This window comes from Hyperolius riggenbachi, chromosome 1, assembly GCF_040937935.1.
Source record: "Hyperolius riggenbachi isolate aHypRig1 chromosome 1, aHypRig1.pri, whole genome shotgun sequence".
Taxonomy (NCBI): domain Eukaryota; kingdom Metazoa; phylum Chordata; class Amphibia; order Anura; family Hyperoliidae; genus Hyperolius; species Hyperolius riggenbachi.
Genome location: NC_090646.1, coordinates 623,729,478 through 623,752,004, shown reverse-complemented (window position 1 = coordinate 623,752,004; position 22,527 = coordinate 623,729,478). Strand labels below are relative to the sequence as shown.

Sequence of the window (22,527 nt, the reverse complement as noted above, 5' to 3'; positions counted from 1 at the left end):
AAATAAAAAAAAAATTATTTTTACATTTTACAACAGGATCTCTAAAACATGGCCTTATGGACAGAATCACGAGATGCCAGTATACTACTCCCTCTGTATAAATCACTTCTGAGGAGGCCACATCTGGACTATGGGATACAGTTTTAGGCACCACCCTATAGGAAGGTCATTAACACACTAAAACAGGTACAAAGATGGGGAACTAAATGAATCAGAAGGTCTCACTTACCAAGAAATGTTGGTATATTTGCTTGGAAAAAAGACAGCTAATGGGTGACCTGATTAACATGAATAAATACATCAGAATGCAATACATAGGCTTGGCAGATAAGCTTTTTGTTCCTAGCCCTGTACAAAAAACAGGGGGCATGATCTGTGTAAGGAGGTATAAAAAAGGATTTGCTATCTATTTAGGAAGGGGTTCTTAAAGAGGAGCTGTTAGGTATAGGATCTCAGAGAAAAAAAACATATATATCAGTAGCTAAATATTGGCTCTACTTACATTACATATGCATTTCACTGTCCTCGTTTGGATTTTACAGAATTTGTATATAGTATTTGCAGAGAATGATGCTCCTGACAGCTCATGGCAGGTTCCATGTTTGTCTGTCTCCTATGAAGCCAATTGTGTCGTCGTGTCCTCCCTGCTTCCTGATGATTCGACTCACAAAAAAGATCCTAATGGACAACACTACTGTGCAGTGAATATTAATTAGCCATGTGGCTAGGAACAATAGCGGACTCATGCAGTATACTCTAATGGAACATGTGCCGTGATTTTTCAGTGCTGTGAGCTGGGCTGCGTTACAAGCTGCTGTAACTTGAGCCTGTAACTTTTCACTAGCAGCCTTAGGGCGTGATTGGGAAATGAAGGGGATGACCCAAGGTGGAGAGAAGAAGCCCCAGAATGCTTTGCAGTATGTTATGCGGCCTGTCGTCCTACTTAAGAGCTTGGGAATAACAGCCTTGCTGTTCAGCACACATCAAAAGTAAGAGAGATTTTTAACTTCAGTATTGCCTTTTTGGCTTCCTTCTAAACTGTTTAACACAGGAGAATAGAGGTTTAAATTAGTTTCTGCAGCCTGACAGTAACTCTTTAACATAGTAGTTAAAACGTGGAATATTATACTACAGGAAGTAGTTATGGCAAAATCTAAATCTGTATTTAAAGCAAACCTGTGAGATATTTATGGAAAAAATGTTGATACCTACCTCGGCAGAGGGATGCCTCTTGATCCTCCAGAGGTTCCCTTTGTCCTCCTCCACCTCACCGTTCCAGCGTGGGACCCCAAAGCTTGCTGCCAGGCTTCTGTACAAGAACGAGCACGGCAGCACTGCCCAGAAGCAAAGGAGCCGCCACCAGAGCTTGGCTTCTTCCACCAAGCCCAAGCGACTGGCTCAGTGCTAGCGCATGGACGCGAGCTGCCTGCACCTGTGCACACTAGTGCGGCCAAGCTCTGTTTACAAGCCCAAGCGACTGGCTCAGTGCTAGCGCATGGACGCGAGCTGCCTGCACCTGTGCACACTAGTGCGGCCAAGCTCTGTTTACAAGCCCAAGCGACTGGCTCTGTGCTAGCGCATGGACGCGAGCTGCCTGCACCTGTGCACACTAGTGCAGCCAAGCTCTGTTTACAAGCCCAAGCGACTGGCTCTGTGCTAGCGCATAGACGCGAGCTGCCTGCACCTGTGCACACTAGTGCAGCCAAGCTCTGTTTACAAGCCCAAGCGACTGGCTCTGTGCTAGCGCATGGACGCGAGCTGCCTGCACCTGTGCACACTAGTGCAGCCAAGCTCTGTTTACAAGCCCAAGCGACTGGCTCTGTGCTAGCGCATAGACGCGAGCTGCCTGCACCTGTGCACACTAGTGTGGCCAAGCTCTGTTTACAAGCCCTTGTCGACTGGCTTTGGAGTGGATCCCATCACTGGAATGGTGAGGATGAGGGGGATGGGGAAGGCCCTAGGCAGAAATGCTAGCGTTGTAAAAACCACAAGTAAAAACGCATATGTGTGATGCAGCATGTGAAAAGCACATAATGTATCTCAATGGAGACGCAGAGGTAAGCGTTTTTACATGCATTTTGGATGCCTTTTAAAAAAAAAATTTCTGTAATTGATTCCATTGATTAGGAAAATTAATAAAAACGCAAAATACTAACACAAAAAAATCAATAAAAACCGCAAATGTGAAATGCAAGCGCATTACAAACACATACAAAAACACAGCAAAAAAATAAAACCGCGCAGTGCAGAAAACACATGGTTTACTGCACTGCTAAGTGTGTTCCCAGCCTCAGAAGTCTCCCCCTCAGGAGTATCTAGAGGACTTACCATTACTGAAGTAAGTACCCAAATTGGACACTTTTGCCTTGCCCTGGCTGGATCAACTGGAATACATGAGGGTACAGGACAGAAATGTACCTATTTTTTCCTTATTTGTTTTTTTCTACTGGTTGAACTTGATGGACAGATGTCTCTTTTTTTTTCAACCAAACTAATAACCCTCGAATATGTTTGGCAATGACAGCATCTCTATAAACAACGTTTGGGTGCAGTGTCAGAACGCAATCTTAGAAAGCCGGCATATTGACACATGAAAGTGGGGAGCAGTGCTTTGTGTTGTGCAGATGAAGAGACATGCTGATGCATACACCAGTTCCGTTCATGTGAGCTTCTTGAACTGTCAAAATGCTAAATGGGGTGGTGCTCATGCATGTGGGGGAGCGAGTGGTGGGAGCTTTTTTAGAGTAAACCTGAGATGAGTAAAAAAAAAAAAAGTTTTATACATGTCTGTGGCTTCCTCCAGCCCCCTTCAGGCTGATCGGCCCCTCACCATCTTCCTCTGCCACCTGAATCCTCTGGTAGGCGGCCCCATAACTTTGCAAGTGGGGCGTACTGTGCATGCACGGCCTGGGTCAGTGTGCGTCACATCATGCTCCTGTCATCAGGAAAGTTCTGGGCCTGTGCAGTACTACCGGGGGAGCACCGACTTGTGAGATTACCAGGCCGCCTAGTGGAGGATCCAGGCAGCGTGCAAGTTCCCCCAAACGTCCTGGATCCAACGGGACTGTCCGGGTTTTAGGGGCTATCCCGCCCAACCCCCTTTGTGTTCCGAGCAGGTGAAAGGTACAAAAAAAGGGACGGGAGGAGAACCGGGAGCCCAATCTGGTGTAGTATGATATGTAGATTTTGGATAAATACAGTAGTTGTATAGTTGTTATACTCACAAAATTAGGTTGCTAGTCTGGCAACCACTTGTTGTACATGCGAGGAGGTACCGTCCCCGCTCGGCCTTGTCTGGTAGTGGTCGCAGCTCCTAAAGGAAAAAGAATCCACTCGCCGGAAGTGGTGACCCCACACAGGGGGTGGTTGATCAGTAGGGTGGAGAAGGAGGCACCCGGAGTATATGTATGATTTATGATTAAATTGTACTAAACAATATTCAAATGAAAAAATAAAAAATAAAAAAAAATTAAATAAAAAAAATCAATTGGTCCTACCTTATTAAAGTGGACCCTTCATTCAGTCAAAGAAAGAAAAACTTTTATTTGGCACTTAAAAAGACAACGCGTTTCGCGGATAACCCGCTTCCTCAGGTCGTGTGATATGCCAGAAGGCAGACTTCCGTGGTTTTGGGCGCCTGTATCAAGGCCCAGGACCACAGAAGTCTGCCTTCTGGCATATCACACAGTACAATTTAATCATAAATAATACATATACTCCGGGCGCCTCCTTCTCCACCCCCTTGTGTTCCAGCCAGCAGAGCAGAGAGGAGGCAAAAAAAAAATGTCGAGGCACCAACCGCGCCAATGCGGGATGCGGGACCGGCATCAGTCCTCCCTCCCTCCCTCTGAAAAGACCCCCTTCTGTGTTCCCCTGCTTGCAAAATTTGCGCAGTAGAGTGGGCGGTCATCGTACCGTCCATCCATGCATACCGGCAGCCAGCTCTTCTTTGCCTCCTGTTTCGTATGATGTCATAGAAGCAGGAAGCAGAGAGGAGTCGGCTGCTGGTATGCGTGGATGGACGGCAAGATGACCGCCCGCTCCGCAAACTCTGCAAGCAGGGGGACACAGTAGGGGGGCCCATTCAGAGGGAGGGAGGAATGATGTCGGCCCCCCATCCCGCATTGGCGCGGCTGGCGCCTCAATCAATTTTTTTGTTTGATTACGTGAAAGCCCCATTACATGCAATAGCCTGGGGAACATGCGGCAAGCAACTCCCCCTATAACATGCCCCCTCAAGGCTGTTTCTGTTCTGGGCACAGTCCATGCAGGGAAAACCTTGGGAGTGTACAGTGCGCAATACTGCACCCTTCATATGAATTAAATTCTGTTTCAGGCAGTCTGAAGTGCACAGTGCAGTATATTCCAGTTTCTAAAGTGCCCCAGTGATATGGTGTAGCTTTCTAGAGTTCCCTGTAGAACATACAGCCTTTGCTTTCACACCACTTGAAATTCATTAATTTTAAATTTGAAAACCATAGAATTTTACTATTATTTAGTATTTATATAGTGCCGACATCTTACGCAGCGCTGTACAGCACGGTATGTATGTTGTCTTATCACTAACTGTCCCTCAGAGGGGCTCACTATCTAATCCCTACCATAGTCATGTGTCTATGTATGTATCATGTAGTATAGACTAGGGCCAATTTAGGGGGGGGGGGGCAATTAACTTATCTGTATGTTTTTAGGATAGAATAGGATTCCTGACAGGAAGTGGATAAATCACTCCAACTAGCCTTCCATAGAAACAAGTGGCAGATATTTCTAGGGATAGCTCATTGAAATCTGACACTGTCCCCTGTGTTCAGAGAGATTTCACAGCTATGGATTTACCTTCTCGATCTGCGAATAATCCTCTAGAAGCTTATCGAGGTCAACAGGAAAATGTCTCTTCATTCCTTTACTATTATCTTCATCCATTATGAGTGAAGTGTAAGGATACAGGAGGTACTGTGCCAATATAACCTCTCCCCCCTCACACTCCTGTGGAAATCTCCCGTCACACACCTATGGAAATCTCCCCTCACACACCTGTGGAATCTCCCCTCACAAACCTCTTGGAAATCTCTCCTCAGAAACCTGTGGGGATCTCCCCTTCACACACCTGTAGAATCTCTCCTCACACGCTCCTGTTTAAATCTCTCCTCACACACCTGTGGAAATCCGCCCCTCAAAACACCATTGGGGATCTCCCCTCACACACCTGTGGAATCTCCCCTCACAAACCTCTTGGAAATCTCTCCTCAGAAACCTGTGGGGATCTCCCCTTCACACACCTGTAGAATCTCTCCTCACACGCTCCTGTTTAAATCTCTCCTCACACACCTGTGGAAATCCGCCCCTCAAAACACCATTGGGGATCTCCCCTCACACACCTGTGGAATCTCCCCTCACACACCTGTGGAAATCTCCCCTCACACACCTGTGGAATCTTCCCTCACACACCTATGGAATCTCCCCTCACTCACCTGTGGAATCTCCCCTCACACACCTGTGGGATCTCTCCTAGCACACCTGTTTAAATTTCTCCTCACACACCTGTGGAAATCCGCCCCTCAAAACACCTGTGGAAATGTACCCTCACACTCCTGTGGAAATGTACCCTCACACTCCTGTGGAAATGTACCCTCACACTCCTGTGGAAATGTGCCCTCACACTCCTGTGGAAATGTGCCCTCACACTCCTGTGGAAATGTGCCCTCACACTCCTGTGGAAATCTCCCCTCACACACCTGTGGAAATTTACCCTCACACTCCTGTTGAAATTTACCCTCACACTCCTGTGGAAATCTCCCCTCACACTCCTGTGGAAATCTCCCCTCACACTCCTGTGGAAATCTCCTCTCACACTCCTGTGGAAATCTCCCCTCACACACCTGTGGCAATCTCCCCTCACACACCTATGGAAATATCCCCTCACACTCCTGTGTAATTCCCCCCTCACACACTCCTGTGGAAATACCCCCTCAGACACCTGTGTGAATCTCCCCTCACACTCCTGTGGAATTCCCCCCTCACACACTCCTGTGGAAATCCCCCCTCACACACTCCTGTCGAACCTCTCCTCACACTCCTATGGAGATCTCCCCTCAAACACTTCTGAGTAAATCACCCCTCACACACTCCTGTTGAAATCTCCCCTCACACTACTGTGGTAATCTCTCCTCACTCACCTGTGGAAATCTCCCCTCACACTTCTGTGGAAATCTCCCCTCACACACTCCTGTGGGGATCTCCCCTCACATACTCCTGTGGAAATCTCCCCTCACACACCCGTGGAAACCTTTCCTCACACACTCCTGTGAAAATCTTTTCTCATACTCTCCTGTGGAAATCTGCCCTTATACGTCTGTAGGAATCTCCCCTCACACTCCTGTGGTAATCTCGCCTCACACTCCTGTGGTAATCTCCCCTCACATGGTTTGTCTTATCTAGCTAAGAGAGTCAATTACTTCAATGAAATATGACCTGAATGTGATATAAGGAATTACATTTATTTCCTGTCCTGCTATGAGGGGAATATTTATAACTGGTATCTATGTAGGTAAATATGTATTCATGCAATACAATGACACAGGTCACTGGGAAATGGGCAGGTGTTCACCCCTCTGCTGTATTTTGGTACACTCCTGACCTCCTGCTGGTGTTTGTTTTACCTCAGATTCTCTCTAATGTTGCAGCTGCTTTGTAATAAGGCAAAGCCAGGCAAAACCATATGGACAGAAGTGATGTCATCGCCAGCCACTCTGTAAACCATCAGGCCCATCTAGCAGAGTCAAATGCCGTTAAAAAAAAGCAGTTATTTCACACACAGTGATTATCGGATAGCTTTACAGAGCAAACAAATGACAATATTACCCAGGAGACTGATAGTTAAACAAGTCATTACCGCTTGGCGATTGTTTTGCCTGGCTGTCCTGCATCTGTCTAAGGGCTTGTTTACACCTAGGGCGTTTTCGTTTTTTGTTAAGCGCTGGTGATTTTCTAAATCGCCCTGAAAGCGCTTGTGCAGTGATTCCCTATGAGGCTCCCTGCACACTGCATGCGATTCCGATTTTTAATCGGTTTTTACATCCGATTCCGATTTTTAATCGTGCTGCGTTTTTTCCTTCGTTTTTCTGTTGATTGCATTCAGGGAAAATCGGAATTGCAAATCGGAATCGCAAAACGGACTTGCAGTGTGCAGGGAGGCTGAGAGTGTTCACATCTGAGCGGTTTGTTTCTGATCTGCTCAGCAAAGCGCTGCCTGTACCATTTTCTGAGCTTTTGCTCAATGGAAGGTATCGGGAAATCGCAAAGCGCTCGAAAAAGTGCTTTGTACAGCGATTTCCTGAGCGCTTTCATTAATAAATACATTGTATTTATTCATTTCCGGGTGAAAGCGTTCACTTCCTGACTAGAAAAAAACACATATATCCAGGCACATCGCCTCTAGTTAGGACATTAAATAATTTATTAAGGAAAGAGAGGTGCTGAAGGGGGTGAGGCCAGAAAATGAGCAAAAAGCAGTAATCCTTCACACACTCGCATGCAAATGTTCAAACAAATGCATTCACAGATTCAATCATCCAGGCACCACTATTATCCCTACAGCTAAGTTAAAAGCCGGGGTCTTGGTTCACAGAAGAATGCATTCTTATGCTTAGTCACCTATACTGCGCAGAAGTACCCAGATAAACGTAGGTGTCCTAACTCTGGCCCTGTAACATGCATAGTGCAAACATGCAAACACATTAATTGCATCAAACCTATCAATGGATTAGGAGCACACATCCTGACGTCCTCTCCTGGGATATCAAGACCCCGGCTTTTAACTTAGCTGTAGGGATAACAGTGGTGCCTGGATGATTGAATCTGTGAATGCATTTGTTTGAACATTTGCATGCGAGTGTGCGAAGGGTTACTGATTTTAACTTCCTGACTGACATCAAGAAGTGAAAAAACGAATCGCTCTGCAAAAGCGCTTAGAAAACGCAAAACGCAGGGAAAAGCAGAGAAAAAACCTCTTAATAAATCGATCAGTGCTTGTGATAGCCCTGGTGATTTACGATGCGAACAAAGCCTAAAGGTGGCCACTAACTATACAATTTGCTGAGCGATCATTTACGAACGATTCTTCATTTGAACGATCATAAATGATTGCTTGAGACCACTGATGGACAAAAATCTCCTAACCAATCCGATCAGATTGATGGGATCGAACTAAAATTCGGATTGATTTCATTAATCTGATCAGACTGGTTAGGAGCTTTTTTCCATTAGTGGTTACAAATGATCATTTACGATCGTTCATATGAAGAATCGTTTGTAAACGATTGTTCAGCAAATTATATTGTTACTGGCCACCTTTACCAGTACATAAGGTGGCCACTAACGATACAATTTGCTGAACAATCGATTACAAACGATTTTTCGTATGAATGATCGTAAATTATGGTTTGGGACGACTGATGGACAAAGATCTCCTAACCAATCTGATCAGATTGATGGGATCGAACTGAAATTTGGATCATTTTCATTAATCTGATCAAATTGGTTAGGAGATTTTTGTCCATTAGTGGTCCCAAACGATCATTTACGATTGTTCACAAGAAGAATCGTTTGTAATCGATCATTTGGCAAATTGTATCATTAGTGGCCACCTTAAGGGCTTGTTTCCACTGTTGCGACGCGATTTCGCCGGCATTCCGACGCTTGTAAAAACGCATACGGATGCGTTTCCACGTGCGTTTTTACCCGCGATTTCGCGTGCGATTTCGCATGGCAGGGTGCCATGCGAAATTAACCATGACACTGCCAGGGCAAAATAAAATTGAAAAAGGTGCGAAATCGCACGCGAAATCGCGGGTAAAAACGCATGTAACAAACGCATGCGTTTTTACTATTAAATACATTAGCGGCGATTCGCATGCATTCCACTCGCAGGCGAATTCGCAGGCGCTGAAAAAAACGCACCTCAACAACGCTACAGTGGAAACAGGCCCATCCACTTGCATTACATGTGCGAATCTGCATGCGTTGGACGCATGCAGATTCGCGATAGTGGAAACGAGCCCTAATACTTTTATCCATAGACCCAGAGCAACTATGCAGATCAGTGTTTCTGACAAAAGTCTGACAAGATTAGCCGCATGCCTGTTCAGGTGTGCGATTCAGACACTACTCACCAGAAAGACCAGTTGCCTGGCAGTCCTGTTGATATGATTTAAAAGGAAATAAATATGTCAATCTCAGATCTGCACATGACCTTATTTTGTCCTCCTTTAAAATTACCTCCTTGCATTCACATATACAAGATTATGCACAATGCTAGTGGAAACGGGCCCTTACTGCTGATACAAGCCACACATGAGGGGAAATTAGACAGGCTAAACTTTGTAAATACAGTACATACAGGTTGCATATCTGATTCCTTCTGCCCTGTGCAAGAGTTCAGGTCCACTTTAAATAGGATGGTTAAGGGCCCGTTTCCACTGTTGCGACGCGATTTGGCCGGCATTCCGACGCTTGTAAAAAACGCATGCGGATGCGTTTCCGCATGCGTTATTACCCGCGATTTCGCGTGCGATTTCGCATGGCAGGGTGCCATGCGAAATTAACCATGACACTGCCAGGGCAAAATAACATTGAAAAAGGTGCGAAATCGCACGCGAAATCGCGGGTAAAAACGCATGTAACAAACGCATGCGTTTTTACTATTAAATACATTAGCGGCGATTCGCACGGATTCCCGACGCAGGCGAATTCTGTGGGTCCCGTCATGCAGATTTGGCCCGCCGCCAAATCGCTCCCGCACGCCGCACATGTGGAAACAGCCCCGGCCACTTCAGTGTAACAAGCGAATCCGCATCTCGTCGCCGCATGCGGATTCGCTATGGTGGAAACGAGCCCTAATACAAGGAGCAGCGGTAAGATGGGAAGAGGCTGTTTTATCAGCCAGGTTAGGACGTTTGGGTTAGCCATGAGGAGGGAATTACCCAGTATGCTTTGCAAAGTGAGTAACATGGCTGCAAAACAAGACTTTTAATATAAATAAAAACCACTATACTTTTAACCATGTGAAGCGCCTCATAGAAGCTTCATCATTTGGCCTTAGAGCACCCAATGTTCTTCTGAAGAAGAGAAAACAGCAAACACCTCCCCTTAATGATCTAATAGGCAATAAAAGTCATTACTGCAGCGTGATGTTGTTAGCCCTATTACCGTGTGGTATGATTGCGTTAGGTTTGTAGCTGCAGGACGGTAGTTGGGTTAATGTCCTGATCAGGATACAAGACACATTTCCTCTATAATTCACACACAGACTTGCTAGGTAAACAGCCGCAGGAGCTGCTCTAGGCATGCTCGCTTCCTCCTAAATCCTATAAACATCACTTGGCTTCAGGGAAATTAGATTGACTGCCCTGTACTGCTGGCTGTATAATTAGATTGAACTCAGAAGATGGCACAGGGCCAGTCAATGGCTCACTACATTGATCAGTTGTGTTGTTCTGCAGAAAATCGTTGCATGCTGCCCGCCAAATGCCAGACTCTGCGTCTTACAAGAGAGATCAGCAGCAGTCGTGAGGCTGTTTAATCAGAAAACACAGAGCGAAACTCTGGACCTCTGCTCTGAATTATGTTTATTAAGAATTTATATAGTGCCACCATGTCCTGGTGAGTATTATATAGAGGCTGATAGTGGCTCGATTGGCCAGACGATCAATATTTAGCAATCAGAGTGTAGCAATTGCTATAACACAAATCACACTTCATCTATAGCCTGGTACACACATATGATTTTGATTGCCAAATCGTTGGCCATTTTGTTCTCCAAAGTGCATAAAAAATAAATATGACTTAGTAGGTAAGTAAACTTGCCATCTCTCACGCAAGGCACCACTTCAGTGCTAAATGGAAAATGGACTGGCAGAGGCAGCTCCCTGCATCTCCTTCTGCTCACTAGGTGGCTGTACACCGTACTCATTTTTTTTTAAAGATCTTTGGAATTCAATTAGGTTTCTTGATTGATTGTATTGTTTGAAAAATCAAACCAATGTACCATACACTATTTGATTCTTTCTATACAACCAATTGTTTTTATGGAAAATGGGAACATTGAATATTTTGTTTAAAGTGCATATGGCATTAGGCCTGGAGAGGGGGCTGGTTGAGCAATCGATGCATGTCCCATCTGTGGTAACGGTGTCTACATTTCATATCTGTGATAACAGTTTCTGCATTTCATATGGAGGGTGCACAGTGATGGGAGGGGGTCCACCGAGGTGAGTTGCCTACCAGCCACCAGTGTTTCCCACCCCAACAACCATCAGTGTTGTCCACCCTCCCACCCCACCAGCATCGTCCACTCCACCAGCATTTCCCACCCACTTCACCAGCCTTTCCCACCTACACCCACTAGCATTTCTCCCATCCCACCAGCATCTATCGTTTATCCCTTCCTCCCACCCCACCAGAATCCAGCATTTATCCCTTCCTCCCACCCACCCCAACGGAATACAGCATTTATCCCCTTCTCCCACCCACACCACCTGCACCCATCATTTATCCCTTTCTCCCACCCACCCGACTCACACCCAGAATTTATTCTTTCCTCCCACCCCACCAGAACCCTGCGTTCGTTTATCCCCTCCCACCCCAACTGCACCCAGCGTTTATCCATCCCACCAGCACCTGGGGGGGAGGAGGGAACTTTTATGTCTGGAGGTAACATTTGCTGTACTTTATGTATGTGAAGTTATATCTGATTCATGTGTAGAAGGTAACGTTTTCTGCATGTCACATCTGTGGTAACAGTTTCTGCATTTCATATATGTAGCATAATGTTTTCTGCATTCACAGTTGTGGTAATGGTTTCTGCATTTCATATCTGTGGTAACAGTTTCTGCATATGCATTATGTGACATAACAGTTTCTACCTTTAACATGTGTAGTAACTGTTTCTGCATTTGGTATTTGGGGTAATCATTTACGCATTTGACCTTCAGAGTGATGGTTTCTGCATTTGACATCAGGGGTAATGGTTTCTGCATTTTATATTTGGCGTAGTGTTTGTTTTATTAGCAACATCTTTCTAGTACTGAGTTGGATCCCTGTTTACAGAACTGCCTTTATTCTTCATGGATTTTGATCCTCAGATTTTGGTCATATTGACATAACCGCATCATGCAATTTATGCAGATTTATCATCTGCACATCCGTGATGTGAGACCACCACATCATGGGGGAAACGCTCTATTGTTGTGTTTTTTTATTTTTTTGGGGGGAAATGCTGCCTTGTTATATGTGTGTGTTTTTTGGGGGAAAACGTTTTCTAATTACCCATAGGGAAAACCCAACTTGGGGCCTGTAATTATCCGCTCAGCTGCCTGCGCAGGCAGGCCGGGCAGCTTTTTGACCACTGTTCAGGTCTGCATTCTGCAGGTCTCTGGAAGAGAGACCTTTTGTCAGTTTTGCAGCTTGCTGCTGCTGAGGAATTTGCATACGTTTGTCATGCAAATTGCCTAGCCACATCCTTTGTAGGCTTGCTCTATATATACACCATGTGATTCCACAGTACGTCGCTGGTCATAAGGGTTTGTCCTGTGAAACACTCCTGGAGTTTCAGCCTTGCTTATTGTTTGAAGATTAGCCTAGAGTAATTCCTGGGACTGCACTAGGCATCCTTGCTAGAGCAGTTAGGATTGTATTATTTGTATTGCCTGTTCTGTCTGTCTGTCGTGCTTGGATCACACTAGCCTCTAGCAGTAGCGGCTGTGGATCCTTCTGGTTTGCAACTCCCTTGCTATACTTGGATCGCACTTGCTCTGACGGTAAGAGCAGTGGATCCTGCTAGCTCTCTTGCTGTACTTGGATCGCACTTGCTCTGGTGGAAAGAGCAGTGGATTCAGCTCGCTCTGTTTCTATACTTGGATCACACTCGCTCTGGTGGAAAGAGCGGTGGATCCTGCTAGCTATCTTGCTATACTTGGATCGCACTTGCTCTGGCGGAAAGAGCAGGGGATCCTGCAAGCTCTGTTGCCTTACTTGGATCGCACTCGCTCTGGCGGAAAGAGCAGTGGATCGTATCTCGCACTTATCCCTGTTTTTGTGTACCTGTCTTGTCTGCTACGAACGCTTGCTGGAGGATCGGTGAGGTAACCGTTAAGCAAGCGCTCGCGTCCTTTGTTTCATGTTTGTCTGTCGGTGGTTAGTTAGGCGTGCTTGTCTCTGTTGTGCTTATCACACGGAGACCGCGCATAAACACGTGCACTGTTGCGAATGAGTGCGGTGTTCGCGTTTAGTTAGCGTTTGTTATTTTCCTTATCTTCTCATTGTATGATTTGCTGTGCCTTTGCTACTCTCGTGTTCTGCCTTGCTGTAGCCTTGTGTCACCTCTGGCAATCGCCTCTCTCGCGATTGCGTTCCTACTTCATATCTGCTGTTGTGTATGCACCGTCGCGGGTTGGCAACTAAATTGGTGCACACACATACAATCTGTCCCTTTGCTCATTCTCAATCGCTTCTCAGGCGATTGCGTTCTCACTCGGTTTCCTCTGTTGTGTGTCCACCATCGCAGGTTGGCGACTAGATTGGTGCACACACATACATTCCTCCTCTGTGCTTATTCTGTCTTGTGTCGCTGTTAGCAATCGCCATCTCTTGCGATTGCCTTCTCACCTGATCTTCATGGTTGTGTGTTCATCGTCGCAGGGTGGCGACTAGATTGGTGGACACACATACCCTCTGTCGCTTTGCTCTCTCTCTTTCAGGGCTATCTTGCCCTGCGTTTCTTCCCTTCGTACAATTCCTGTCTGGCGTCTGTGGCAGGGCAGAGGATCTGTTCCTCTGCACTCCACAGCTCCATCTGCCGACAGGAATCTCCCTCTACAGGTGCATTGCACCTTTTGCTGGGTTCCCGCCAATTATACGCTTGTGGAGGATTTCCGCCGTGTCAGCGCACGCCTTGTGCGCTGATCACGGAGAGAATTCCACAATCGTTACAGGGCCCTTTTAAATTACACTGTTGTAGTGGGGGATGGAGTGTGTGTGCATGTATAAGTGTTGTCATTTACGTATCATGTGGGGAAGTTGGTACAAGCAGAGATGCATGCACATGGAGTTGCTAGCCAAAACACCAATTTACTGGCTGCAAATGCCCCCTTACACTTAGTTCTGATCATGAGTTTTAGTTCCTGTGCTCTCCCTTGTGTTCCAGTTGTTCCGAATAGTTTGTGACCTTGCGTTTCTGACCACTCTTGATCCATTGAACTTGTTGCTGATCTGGCTTGCCTGACCTTCCCAGCTCTCCTCCTTTTGTAGCTCTGACTTGTGCACCCAATACTGCCTATAATCGACATCATCTTTGTCATAGTTGGTAGACTGAGTTTACACTACACTGCAACCACAACGTGTTTTTAATCTTCCTCCCACCTTGTTGGCGTCATTGCTTGTCCTTATTCTCTGTTGACTTAAATAACACATTTCTCATGGTAACATTTGTATTGCCTGACCAGGGCTTACGCTTCTGCGCTTCTTTTTCCCTTGTGTGTCTTTTACGAAAAAATTGTCTCTTTTTAGGTTCAAATTTATTTTTCTTGGGAAATGTAGTCTTTTTACTGGCGGTACGTTCTAATACTTCCTGTATTTGTGGCCCGAACAATAAATTGCCAGAAAATGGACGATTTCAAGCTCTGGACTTCGATGTTTGACTTCCATCCCATGTCTTCAACCACAAATTTCTACGAGCATTATTTATTAGGGCTGTAGACTTTGCTGTAACTCTTAATGACTCAGATGTTGCATCTATGACATAGTCATTACCTCCTTGTACTACTTCAATTGCTTCCAGGATATCCTTCTTTGGTGCATCCTCATTAACTAATTTCTTTATTCTATCTAACCAAACCAACATAGTACGTGATACACAGGTTGTTGCAGCGGCCAGTTTAAAGAGGAACTCCAGTGAAAATAATGTAGTAAAAAAAGTGCTTCATTTTTTACCATAATTATGTATAAATGATTTAGTCAGTGTTTGCTTATTGTAAAATCTTTCCTCTCCCTGATTTACATTCTGACATTTATTACATGGTGACATTTTTACTGTGGGCAGGTTATGTAGCTGCTCCTAGCTGTTTTGGCTGTTAGAGACAGCTGTAAACAGCTAATTCCTGTCTGTGAACATTGTTACATTGTGGCAGTTTGCCCAGAGTACCGCGGTACTCAGAGCTTCTTGTGGGAGGGGTTTCAGCACAAAATCAGTCATACAGCGCCCCCTGATGGTCTGTTTGTGAAAATCATTATATTTCTCATGTAAAAGGGGGTATCAGCAACTGATTGGGATAAAGTTCAATTCTAGGTTGGAGTTTCTATTTAAAATTAGTTGCACAAGCTGACCATGCCTTTTTCAGAGAAAATTCAATCTTTTTATCCCCCGGGTCCTTTAGCCAACCTAGGTTTTCTCTTTCCACTTGACTGAAAGCTGCATCAAGCTTGGGACATGAATTCCATGGTTTGGCATCTTCGTCAGAGAACGGAAATCGTCTCTTGAAGCCCTTAGATATAAATAGTCTTTTATCTGGCTCCTTCCATTGCTTAGTAATCACATTTTTCATGGTACTATGTACTGGAAAACAGAGTTGTTCTGAAGGCTCCATTCCTGTATATAGTTTATCATGTAACGATATTGCAGATGCAGTCTTTTGTGGTATATCAAGTGTAGAACAAATAGCTTTCAGCAATTCCTCTGTCTCTTCTGATGCAAACTTACATTTAGAAGACCTAACAGTCTCCTCTATTTCACTTTGCTCAGATAATTCTTCTGAAGACGTGCTCGACGGGCTTCGATCGTTTCTGCCGTCGATTTGCATGTTAAGTATGCAAAATCGACGGCAGGAACGGTCGAAGCCCGAATCAAGCACGACGGATATAGTCGAATCGATCCCGATCGACCCGCGGATCGAGCGGGAAAACGCATGGTGTGTACCCAGCATTAGAGTCTGGCTTCCAGGCTTCATGGTGACCATCTTGCTCCGCATCAGAAGAGTAAATTATTCTAGGAGATTTACTTAAAGAGAATCTGTATTGTTAAAATCGCACAAAAGTAAACATACCAGTGCGTTAGGGGACATCTCCTATTACCCTCTGTCACAATTTCGCCGCTCCTCGCCACATTAAAAGTGGTTAAAAACAGTTTTAAAAAGTTTGTTTATAAACAAACAAAATGGCCACCAAAACAGGAAGTAGGTTGATGTACAGTATGTCCACACATAGAAAATACATCCATACACAAGCAGGCTGTATACAGCCTTCCTTTTGAATCTCAAGAGATCATTTGTGTGTTTCTTTCCCCCTGCAGCTATCTTCCACTGAAGTGTCAGGCTGTTTCTTCCTGCAGAGTGCAGACTGCTCTGCCTGTATGTAATTCCTCAGTATGTGAAAGCCCAGCCAGCTCAGAGGAGGATTTATCCAGCTTGCAAAAGATAATAGAGCAGAGAGAAGCTGCACTAATCTAAATAACACACAGGCAGTGTGCAGAGAGGGGCCTGGAGGGGGGAGATGCATCACAGAACCACAACACTGAAGAACTTGGCAGCCTTCCAGACACAGGCTGACAAGTCTGACAAGAGAGAGATAAGTTGATTTATTACAGAGACAGTGATAGTATAAAGTGCTGCAGTTAGCCAGAAAACATTAGAATAGCTTTTGGAACTTGTAGGATGATAAAAAACAGGATGCAATTTTTGTTACGGATCTCTTTAATGCTTTTTTTAGGCTTAATTGGCTGAGCTGCTTGTAGACCTTGTGAAGTTGAAGTGGCTGATAAGCTCTCTCTAAAAGCCTTAAATGTTTCTACCATCTCTTGTCTTATGGTGAACATAAATTCCTTGCAAGATGCTGTATTGTCTTCATTAATTATACTTGATATGCATTTTTGACAGGATGCTTTAGGCCAGTCTAGTTGCAATCTTTTGTTACATAAAAGGCAATTCCTGGGCCTATCAGAGCTATTCAGTCTCCATAGCATCCTGAAAAACATGCAAATAGGGTAATTAATTACTTATACTAAAACCCCTTTCCATCAACATCAAATAGGATGAATCTCGGCTTCAGTATAGTCTGGAATATATTAGCACTCTTCTATGGCTAACATAAACAATAACCTAGATCAGTGGTCCTCAAACTAAGGCCCGCGGGCCGAATGCGGCCCCCTGAGCCTTTTTTACCGGCCCCCATACAGAACATGTATTACTTATAGATGCGGTCAGCTACATCTTTAAATATTGTTGGTCAGCATATAGAATAGCAGTGCTGGCGCCACCCATCCACATGTAAGCCAGAAAGCAGTAATTAGCTGGTTTCCAATCAAATTCCACATCAGGTGACACTGCTGTCCAATTGGACTTCGGTTGTCACCTGGGTATGCTTCACTTTCTGGCCCGCAAAGACGTAATTTTATGTATACTCCGGCCCCCCAGCAGTCTGAAGTATGTTGACCCGGCCCCCGACCCAAAATGTTTGGGGACCCCTGACCTAGATGGTATCAGACATATATAATTTGTGCTAGATATAACAAATGTAGAATTAAGTAGTATATCTTGTGAATTTCAAATACGCATATGAGTAAATAACTGTAACATATCAGCCACTAACATAAACATGCAATGTAGGAATGAACAGCATATAGTCACTTGATTATAAAAAAAATTATTACTGTACAACCTCTTTTAAAGTATCTGACACTATGACAGTGACTTGTTACAATAAGTACAAATAAGAAGATCCACTTAAGTTCAGCAAAGAAAAACTTTAGGACCATCAACATAAAGCAGACCTGCTTGATCAGACTGCAGCCCGTTACAGTTAAAGTAACCAAAATTTCGGTATTATCCCCTCAAGACCGAAATATCAAGCAGACCTCATCGATCAGACGGGCGGCTGTCCTCCGACATTCCGCCTCCATCTCTTACCTAGTCTGCCGTCTTCCGTTTCGCGTCCATCGCGCCAAACACTGCGCAGCGTGTGGATGGACACCGCGGCATCTAAACAGGTGCGCGACCCGGAACCGGAAATGACATCACCGGATGTGACGTCACTGTGAGAGCCGAAGTGCCATTCCGACAGCGCAATTGCCCTTGCCTCCGCCTGGACACGCCGAGCCGAGCACTACCCCCTCAGAAAGCCACCATTCCGCCTCCGCTTGGTGCAAGCCTTCCTCCGTCACGCGTATGGCCTCCACCCCAGCTGCCTCCAATGCCGCTTCCAAGTCTCCGAAGCTCCTGCCTGGCCACTGACTTAGAAATACACCAACCAGTGGATAAAGGTAACCTCTAGGTCCTCCAGGACAGGCCTACATAAGCTCGTTCTACTGGCCTCCATACTGCCTGGCTGCTGACCATTTCACTAGCTAAGAGAGCTGGATGTTTCCCGAAACAGGAAACACAAAAAACTGGCAGGTAGATGTTAAGGGTGGAACTTATAGAGAGCTAGTTCTTTGTGTTTCCTGTTGGGGCAGGCCCAAATCTCATATGTAGCAGCTGTCCTGGAGGGTTATTTGAAAAAGCATGTTAAAGGGACACTTAAGTCAAACAAAAAAATGAGTTTTACTCACCTAGGGCTTCCAATAGCACCCTGCAGCTGTCCGGTGCCCTCGCCGTCTCCCTCCGATCTTCCTGGCCCCGCCAGCAGCCACTTCCTGTTTCGGTGACAGGAGCTGACAGGCTGTGGACGCGAGTGATTCTTCGCGTTCCTGGCCACAATAGCGCCATCTATGCTGCTATAGCATATATCATATACCATATAGCAGCATAGAGGGTGCTAATGTGTCTGGGAACGACAGAATCACTCGCGTCCCCAGCCTGTCAGCTCCTGTCACCGAAACAGGAAGTGGCTGCTGGCGGGGCCAGGAGGATCGGAGGGAGACGGCGAGGGCACCGGACAGCTGCAGGGTGCTATTGGAAGCCCTAGGTGAGTAAAACTCATTTTTTTTGTTTGACTTAAAGGGAAGGTTCAAGCAAAAAAAAAAAAAATGAGATTCACTTACCTGGGGCTTCTACCAGCCCCATGTAGCCATCCTGTGCCCTTGTAGTCACTCACTGCTGCTCCAGTCCCCCGCTGGCAGCTTTCTGACCTCGGAGGTCAGGGCCACATTGCATACATTTTTACGCATTCCAGCTAGTGCAGGAACAAAAATTTACGCGTTTCACCACTAACGCGTAAAAATGTATGTGTTAATGTTCCTGCACTAGCGGGAATGTGTAAAAATGTACGCAATTTGGCCCTGACCTCCGAGGTCAGAAAGCTGCCAGCGGGGGACTGGAGCAGCAGTGAGTGACTACGAGAGCACAGGATGGCTGCATGGGGCTGGTAGAAGCCCCAGGTAAGTGAATCTCATTTTTTTTTTTTGCTTGGACCTTCCCTTTAAGTGTCCCTTTAAGTCTGATAAAGCATGTTAACTCTGATAAGGCATGTTAACTCTGATAAGGCACGCTATTTGTTATAGTGAATCAATCACATTGTGTGCTCAATACAGAGAATAAAGTAAACAGCAAACTTCAATGTAGAAGAAGGATCATCATCTAGGTACCTTCCAGTATATAAGTATATTCAAGTCCAATATGATTACAAGCTGCGGTGCAAATACAAAGATCTGCTGCAGTAGATGAGGATCCTGGAGGTGGCTGCAGGGCTCAAGCCATTTTGCACTTGCAATAAATTGGTTTGATGCATGATATGTGTGTAGCCTTTATGTAAGGTTCTCAAATGCAATATGCTCCCAATTATGATGCATGGCAATCTGACTGCTTTTATGACTGGCATGAGGCAGTGAAAGGATAAATGCGTCATAGGAAACCTTGTTGAGGTAAACTGGCTTGGCTCCAAATACTACCGTTTTTGTTACCCAAGATCCTCCAGTTTACAAGATATGGGCCCTGATTCATTGACCTGCGTTAAGATTGCTGTGCGTTACAGCAATCTTACAATTTTACAGTTATTACCGCTCACAGCATAGTGCACGTTGCCTAATGAGCGCAACCTGCATTACCTAAAGCAGGTCGCGTTATTATGCAAAGCACGCTACACTGCCAGCGGTAGTAATGGTAAAACGACTGTGCGCTGCCTGCAGACAGCAATCGTACCATAGGCTAGTGAATTAGGGCCATGGTTTTCATTGATACCTGTCCCCGTTTTACAGGTTGCTGTGTGCATTAATTTTGGAGTGCAAATGATTATTATTATTAGTATATTTTAGTCCATTGGGCTACACCCTTTTAGCACTCTCCCTAATCTAATCCGTTTAAAGTCTCTGGGAGCACAGGTCCGTTATTGTGTGAATGTTGGGATTAAACCGCTATTAAAATCCAAAAATCAAGATTAGGTGGTGGCTTAACTCAGGGGACCTGATCCCCGCACTCTGATTGGTTCAATAGGCTGTCCGTCCGATTACGCACACTATATAGCGCGAGTAGCGTGCAGGGACACTAAATTAAGGGCCTGATTCACTAGCGCGCATAACAGCAGATAACTCGCGCTGTTACGCCGCGCTAAGTTAAGTGAATCAAGCCCATGGTGTGAAAGGAGCCTAAATAGTTTCTTGTCCCACAGTAACAATTCTCTCTATGTGCAGCACATTGTGCTCTTTCTCTGCGACATTCCGTGTCCTCTGTGCACCCCAAGCAGTATTAGGGTCTCCCATAACCACACAGTATTTCCTGGTGGACCTAGTGGTCCTCACATTAATGCAGGCACCGTGTGGCCCCACCCTGCGTCATAGGGAGAGCAACATTGCTGCTGCCGTGACAGGAAGCCATGGCATCAGGTTTGGCCTTGTGCTGGATGAAGCCAAGAGACAGGACTGAGCATCCATAGCAGGTAATGTATGTTCCCTTCCCCCTGCTGCCCAGTGCCGTCCCTTCCACATAATTCCGTACCTGGCCTGTGCGGTCAGCGGCTGTGACTTATTTTGAGATGAGGTGATGGGGGACACTTGGGGGGCCCCTATGGACTCTGGGGCAATTGCCCCCTTTGCCTGTATTTCTGGCGTCCAAGCTTGTGATCATATTTTAAAAGCACTTGTATTGACCTGAAGAAGCGGGCTGAGATCCGTGAAACGCGTTGTCCTTTTAATCATGCTGAATATTTTTTTTTCACATTAACCCTGTGGTTTGGGTTCTTCCATCTGGAGTGGTAAAAACACCTCCCTCCACCTTATGATTATTTTTTGTTTCATCACATTCCCTATCTTGGGTGCCTCCACACCCCCCCCCTCTCCCAATACCCCTTGCCTGTATGGTAGCGCCGGCCCTGGCTCCAACACTTTGCTGTCTCACACTCTCTCCAACAGTTCACTGTGTCTCCCTGACACACTTTTTTTATTGACTCAAGTATAAGTCTACCCAGCATAGATATGACTGCAAATGGGGGACCAGGAGGGGTTAGTGACTGCACTGCATACAGTATTTCAGCCATTCAGGCCCCCAAGTGCTGCAATTATTCATTCCCCTTCCTGAAGCCCAGTATTTCCCTCCTGCCCCTTTCTTTGTTTATTGTTGTGGCCAGGACTTTCAGACCTGTGTTTTCTTGGCATTTCTGTTCTTCAAAGTATCACTTACCACAGGGTACATTGTTGCAAGTGGGAATGTCAGTATTAGTACACACATTACTCAGTGTTGCCCATGACTCGTGTATAAGTCGACCCCTATACTTTTATGAAGTGTTTCAGACCTATATTTCTAGACTTATACTCAAGTATATACACTAGTTGTCTTTCTCCCCTCAGGCTGGATGCACACTTTTCTATCAGTTTTCTGTGTCAGTTTTTTTGCACGAGTTGTCTGACAGTGCTGCATTGCTGTCAATGTATTTTTTGCACGTGAAAAACGCATTCAAGGTTGAACTAGCCCATTGATTAACATTGGTTGCAGTTTTACTGTGCAGAAAATGTACAGAAAAACTGACACGTGTAGAGAGGCCCTTCTCAGCATTATTATTATTATTATTATTTAGTATTTATATAGCGCCAACATCTTATGCAGCGCTGTACAGTATATATATTGTCTTGTCACTAACTGTCCCTCAAGGAGCTCAGCATCTTCCATACCTCATACAACTACAACCCAAATTCCACCTGCGCCCAAACAGGCACACTCTTGCTAGTTAAGATAAAAAAACACTCAGGATAACAAAGTCCAAGAAAATAAATTTATTTAAGACTGAAAGAAAATAAGAGAACACAGATATAACAATGATGAACATCCAATATAAACTGAAATACACATTAATGGCTTATAATGGTTTATGTAACCAGAAGAAGTACCAAACTGACATTCAGAAAATTGATTGAGGTATATAACTATTTTTGGCTAGGAAACCTTATATAGCATAAGAAATTTTGCTTTCATAATAAAATATATACTTTCTATGAGGATCTGTACAAGAGAAATGATTAGAGAGCGCTTTACAACTTTCCTGGTTTCATTTTTTGCACACATTTCATATGTTCAGCTTCTACGCATTTCATATGTTCAGCTTCTATCACTTGCGGGC

The 22,527-nt window shown here is 45.1% G+C and overlaps 1 protein-coding gene across 3 annotated transcripts in view; it reads right to left on the bottom strand.

Moving 5' to 3' along the window:
- Positions 1-6,774, bottom strand: part of CCDC152 (coiled-coil domain containing 152) — a 95,442-nt gene extending 88,668 nt beyond the window's left edge. Inside the window, exon 1 of one of the 3 annotated variants that reach the window (XM_068251109.1) lies at positions 6,660-6,774. Coding sequence is in view for 1 of the 3 variants with exons in the window: in XM_068251101.1 (XP_068107202.1) it covers positions 4,837-4,923 (87 nt within the window). In the remaining 2 variants the exon portion in view is untranslated. Of the gene's footprint in view, positions 1-3,224; positions 3,246-4,836; positions 6,622-6,659 lie in introns of those variants that run through there. The other 2 variants (XM_068251101.1, XM_068251119.1) reach the window with 2 other exon arrangements.
- Between the last annotated feature and the right edge of the window lie 15,753 nt (positions 6,775-22,527).